Source organism: Diaphorina citri, unplaced genomic scaffold (genome assembly GCF_000475195.1).
Source record: "Diaphorina citri unplaced genomic scaffold, Diaci psyllid genome assembly version 1.1 scaffold4291, whole genome shotgun sequence".
Taxonomy (NCBI): Eukaryota; Metazoa; Arthropoda; class Insecta; order Hemiptera; family Psyllidae; genus Diaphorina; species Diaphorina citri.
This window is the reverse complement of record NW_007381690.1, coordinates 5,750-11,623: the sequence shown is the minus strand read 5'-3', so window position 1 is coordinate 11,623 and position 5,874 is coordinate 5,750. Positions and strand designations below refer to the sequence as shown.

The 5,874-nt window shown below is 37.0% G+C and overlaps 1 protein-coding gene and 1 long non-coding RNA gene across 2 annotated transcripts; both read right to left on the bottom strand.

The window, feature by feature from the left end:
- Positions 1 to 428: 428 nt before the first annotated feature.
- On the bottom strand, positions 429 to 3,337 carry LOC103520943. Its single transcript, XM_026831857.1, has 5 exons — positions 3,212 to 3,337; positions 2,418 to 2,606; positions 2,055 to 2,175; positions 839 to 1,038; positions 429 to 537 (listed from the first exon to the last, which is right to left on the bottom strand). The coding sequence occupies exons 1-5, from the start codon at positions 3,226 to 3,228 to the stop codon at positions 429 to 431; spliced, it is 636 nt and encodes a 211-aa protein (XP_026687658.1). The 5' UTR covers positions 3,229 to 3,337.
- A 1,045-nt stretch (positions 3,338 to 4,382) lies between these two features.
- Positions 4,383 to 5,024, bottom strand: LOC113472205. The gene is made up of 2 exons (XR_003394622.1): positions 4,528 to 5,024; positions 4,383 to 4,451 (listed from the first exon to the last, which is right to left on the bottom strand). It is a non-coding gene; the product is annotated as an uncharacterized LOC113472205 (long non-coding RNA).
- Positions 5,025 to 5,874: the final 850 nt, after the last annotated feature.

Below are 5,874 nucleotides of genomic sequence, written 5' to 3'. Positions count from 1 at the left end.
CATTTTATGAAATGAGTGACAAATAGCAGAGAAAGAAGAACAAGATTTAAGTGTTCTAATTTTATATCAAATCAACCAATCTGTTTGGTTTATTTTAAATTTTGCTACTTATTCAATCAGATTGCTTAAACAAAACAGTTTAACATTAATCTGAGTGTGTGTGGCCTAAGGTGACTGAGAGAGCCAAAGGAAGAAAAATGGGAAATTTTACCATAACTACATGTCATTTTATGAAATGAGTGACAAATAGCAGAGAAAGAAGAACAAGATTTAAGTGTTCTAATTTTATATCAAATCAACCACTTAAATCTGTGACTTAAATAATAGTGTGACTTACATTTTCGCGTTGACTCCAAGCACAGTGATGTTGTTACCAGGTTTGTTCATATCCAAACTCATAATCTGTTCTCTCCGGCTTACATTATAAACTACAACACTATGGTCATTGCCCCAATAGAATAGGACTTGAGGTTGAGTGATGGACCAGAGTAGTCCGAGGCAGTAGTTCTTACAGAATATGGTGTGTACGGGTGTAGACTGAAATGGAATAAATCAAATGAAAATCAATTAAATCTCAAATTATTTGCGGTAAAGCAGTTCACAACTTTTGTGGATATCAAACCATTACTAAGGCCTCCTTTGCAATCAAATTACATAGTTCTAACTGTGGTTGGGAAAAGCAAGCAGTACGCGATTGACCTGATGGTCACCCACCCGGATACCAACCACGCGTAACGTTGCTTCATTTCAGTGATCCATTGGGCATTTAACGTGCTATCGCCGCTGGCTAAGAGAATGAAAACAAATACCAAAACACAGAAATAATAGTGTGACTTACATTTTCGCGTTGACTCCAAGCACAGTGATGTTGTTACCAGGTTTGTTCATATCCAAACTCATAATCTGTTCTCTCCGGCTTACATTATAAACTACAACACTATGGTCATTGCCCCAATAGAATAGGACTTGAGGTTGAGTGATGGACCAGAGTAGTCCGAGGCAGTAGTTCTTACAGAATATGGTGTGTACGGGTGTAGACTGAAATGGAATAAATCAAATGAAAATCAATTAAATCTCAAATTATTTGCGGTAAAGCAGTTCACAACTTTTGTGGATATCAAACCATTACTAAGGCCTCCTTTGCAATCAAATTACATAGTTCTAACTGTGGTTGGGAAAAGCAAGCAGTACGCGATTGACCTGATGGTCACCCACCCGGATACCAACCACGCGTAACGTTGCTTAATTTCAGTGATCCATTGGGCATTTAACGTGCTATCGCCGCTGGCTAAGAGAATGAAAACAAATACGAATAGGACTTGAGGTTGAGTGATAGACCAGAGTAGTCCGAGGCAGTAGTTCTTACAGAATATGGTGTGTACGGGTGTAGACTGAAATGAAATATTAGAAGTTTCATTACTCTAATGGAACTGAAAAATCTAACCTCTTTTTTTTCTAGGGGTTTGATGTTACCGTTTAATTGTAACAAACTGCTAAGGTTTTGTCCTCCATTTGGCGACAAGCTACCCATCCACTGAGTCGGGGCAGGAAAAGCCAGCAGGTACACCATAGCCCAGATGGTCACCCATCCGTATACCAACTACGCGCAACGTTTCTTAACTTCAGTGATCCTTTTTAAACTTGTGTGTTCAACGTGCTATCGCCGCTGGTTAAGATAATAAAAACAAATGAGAAAAACATCTACGTACCGAGCTCAGATTATAAATCCTAATCTCCTCGAGAGAGCAAGACACAAACTGATTCTCCTTGGAACTCGTGTGTTTAGAAAAGCTGAGGCATCGCACATTGCTCGGATGCTTATCAAAACTAGACACATTACTAAGGCCTCCTTTGCAATCAAATTACATAGTTCTAACTGTGGTTGGGAAAAGCAAGCAGTACGCGATTGACCTGATGGTCACCCTCCCGGATACCAACCACGCGTAACGTTGCTTAATTTCAGTGATCCATTGGGCATTTAACGTGCTATCGCCGCTGGCTAATAGAATGAAAACAAATACGAAAACACAGACCCACACACAAAATGTACATACCGAGCTCAGATTATAAATTCTAATCTCCTCGAGAGAGCAAGACACAAACTGATTCTCCTTTGAACTCGTGTGTTTAGAAAAGCTGAGGCATCGCACATTGCTCGGATGTTTATCAAAACTGAAGACACAAACTGATTCTCCTTGGAACTCGTGTGTTTAGAAAAGCTGAGGCATCGCACATTGCTCGGATGCTTATCAAAACTAGACACTATAGGGTTGTACGTGTGTTCCTGTGACGTGAGACTAGTGTCGGATTCTACAGCGACTAGAGTAGAACAAGAATAGAGCTGACCCCCTTCGACACTGGTTATGAAGGTTCCACTGAGCAGAGGGGAGAAGGAGAAGCAGAGAACCCCGGGCTTAGACACAATAGGGTTGTACGTGTGTTCCTGTGACGTGAGACTAGTGTCGGATTCTACAGCGACTAGAGTAGAACAAGAATAGAGCTGCCCCCCTTCGACACTGGTTATGAAGGTTCCACTGAGCAGAGGGGAGAAGGAGAAGCAGAGAACTCCGGGCCTTACCGAGAGCGCCGGGTCTGATATAACGTATCTGGAATGAGAATGAGAATACAGTGGAGGTGCGTGGAGAACAAGAATAGAGCTGACCCCCTTCGACACTGGTTATGAAGGTTCCACTGAGCAGAGGGGAGAAGGAGAAGCAGAGAACCCCGGGCCTTACCGAGAGCGCCGGGTCTGACATAACGTATCTGAAATGAGAATGAGAATACAGTGGAGGTGCGTGAGTATCTGAGATAGAACATACCACTGGCAAATCTAATAGTTCAAATTCAAAGGATTTGTGAAAGCATGTTCTTAAAGTGGATTTTTAGATTCGTATAAGCTTAGCCCAGCCTTTAAGTCTGTTTGCCCCTACACTTTAGAGTGGGATTTTTGTGTACGGAGTTTAAGCTAGACATACCACTGGCAAATCTAATAGTTCAAATTCAAAGGATTTGTGAAAGCATGTTCTTAAAGTGGATTTTTAGATTCGTATAAGCTTAACCCAGCCTTTAAGTCTGTTTGCCCCTACACTTTAGAGTGGGATTTTTGTGTACGGAGTTTGAGCTTAACTCTGTCTTTTACTGTTCAGAAAACCTAAAAACCCCCAAACACAAAGCCATTAAGAAATGAAAATGGACAGTAAAGAAAACTTACTTTCTGACCAAATTCATAGTGCTGGTTTCAAGCAGTACGTTATACAAGGATAGAGTTCCATCGAGACAAGATACCACTAGGTGAGGTCTATTACTAGTACTGACAGTGTACTCCCATGATATCTGAGTGACGGGTAAGGCATTTTACAAAAACTCTTGAAGGTATCGTATCTTGATGAGTTTTTTTATTACTCTATGAGACATTCAGTATGGGAGTATGGGTCACCCACTAATAATTGAATTGTTTATTCAAAAAGAGGCTAATGCTAATGACGAAAATCAAGTTTTCTTTAGAAGAAGAGCATTAAAGTTTTCGATTTTCACTGCAAAGTAGGTATTGGGATAATTTTACAAAAACTCTTGAAGGTATCGTATCTTGATGAGTTTTTTTATTACTCTATGAGACATTCAGTATGGGAGTATGGGTCACCCATGTACCATGTCTTTGAGTACCACCCTGTAGATACACAATTCACATGTTTATGTAGAGTGACGCTATGTCTGTATTCTATACATATGTTCATGTATGTTATGTCTCAAGTTTTACAGATAAAAGAAGCTCAGAATAATCTAAGCCAACTCGTGTGTACGTCTATTAAGAGTGTTTGTTTTTTCTACATAGTACGAGGCTGAAAGAATTTCCAAGAATAATCTAAGCCAACTCGTGTGTACGTCTATTAAGAGTGTTTGTTTTTTCTACATAGTACGAGGCTGAAAGAATTTCCATTTTTTTATTGTTCGCGTTTTTTTCATTGAACAACATGTTATTTTGATTTCGTGATACACTCATGGACCTATCTATCCAATGGAACTATTCAATATTCATTCAGTTCATTCATTAACCATCTTACTGTTCAGTTCTTCATTGAATAACATATTTTTGTACGATCTACTCCAGTTGCATATCCACATAACTATTTAGTTCTGCAGTAAATAACATATTTTTATTTTTTGTTATCAACAACATGTTATTTTGATTTCGTGATACACTCATGGACCTATCTATCCAATGGAACTATTCAATATTCATTCAGTTCATTCATTAACTATCTTACTGTTCAGTTCTTCATTGAATAACATAAGTATTTTTGTACGATCTACTCCAGTTGCATATCCACATAACTATTTAGTTCTTCAGTAAATAACATATTTTTATTTTTTGTTATCTTTTCGAGTTTCACAGTTCTTTTTTATTTACAGATTTTTTGTTTTTGATTTTCGTCGAAAAACTTACCTAATACCTTGTTTCGTGATCTTTCAATTTACTCAGTCATTCACCCAATATTTTCGATTTTCGTCGAAAAACTTACCTAATACCTTGTTTCGTGATCTTTCAATTTACTCAGTCATTCACCCAATATTTTCATTATTATTATTTATACGTGAATTGTTCCGGTACTGTCGTATGAACTAATCTGTTTTATCTGTTGCATTTGCATTGAGCTCAAGTTTTTATCTCCGTATTCCGTAACTGTTTCACACTTGATCTCTAAGCGTGATATTGTGTTTACGGTCCTACTTGACGCGAGATTTTTTCACACACATTACATTAAATTTTCGTTTGTTGAACATTTATTATTTTTAAATTTAGGTTTACTTTAAGTTTTACTAATTTTTACACCTTTGGTAGTTTTCTGATATTTGTGTGTTTTCAAGTTTAAAGATCTCTAATTCTTTTACACTTTCGGTGAAGTGTTGTAAAGTTGTCAACTGTTTTTGAATGGTGTCGAATTTCTTGCCATTCGATTTTTCTGTGATATGTGAACAGATTTTCAAGTGAGTTTACGCTTCCTTATTAGCCTTTGCTTTGGGAATTAAAAGAAAAATTTACATTACCTATGTACCTACTTTGGTAAAATCAAGAAGTTTTATTTTTATTTTTTTATCTTCTTTCATGAAAGTGAGTCCTTGCTTTAATGTTAATGTAAGGTACCTATAAGCAAATAATGTTCCATATGTGAACAGATTTTCAAGTGAGTTTACGCTTCCTTATTAGCCTTTGCTTTGGGAATTAAAAGAAAAATTTACATTACCTACCTACTTTGGTAAAATTATGAAGTTTTATTTTTATCTTCTTTCATGAAAGTGAGTCCTTGCTTTAATGTTAATGTAAGGTACCTATACGCAAATAATGTTCTTGTTGTACTCTATGATGTCTGAAAGAATCTGTTGCATGGGAAATCTTGCTCACCGCAAGTCCACACCGAGCTAAAAATTTTACATCACAAACTGCAATTTATATGTGAACAGATTTTCAAGTGAGTTTACGCTTCCTTATTAGCCTTTGCTTTGGGAATTAAAAGAAAAATTTACATTACCTACCTACCTACTTTGGTAAAATCAAGAAGTTTTATTTTTATCTTCTTTCATGAAAGTGAGTCCTTGCTTTAATGTTAAATTGTTAATGTAAGGTACCTATACGCAAATAATGTTCCTGTTGTACTCTATGAAATCTATGATGTCTGAAAGAATCTGTTGCATGGGAAACCTTGCTCACCGCAAGTCCACACCGAGCTAAAAATTTTACATCACAAACAGCAATTTAGTAACAAGATGAACGGGAGTTATGGAACTTTTTTCCTGTTATTTTGGTTGTTTATGTTTTGGTTGTGTCTTGACATAAGGAATATGATAAGGGGAAACAAAGAGATTGCTTTTACACTA

What these genes read in the sequence shown, in the direction of transcription:
- LOC103520943 (XM_026831857.1), bottom strand. An exon ending in GAATTTATAATCTGAGCTCG is followed by an intron (nt 1,039 to 2,054) that starts GTATGTACATTT and finishes ATTCCATTTCAG; the next exon opens with TCTACACCCGTACACACCAT. An exon ending in CTTGGAGTCAACGCGAAAAT is followed by an intron (nt 538 to 838) that starts GTAAGTCACACT and finishes ATTCCATTTCAG; the next exon opens with TCTACACCCGTACACACCAT.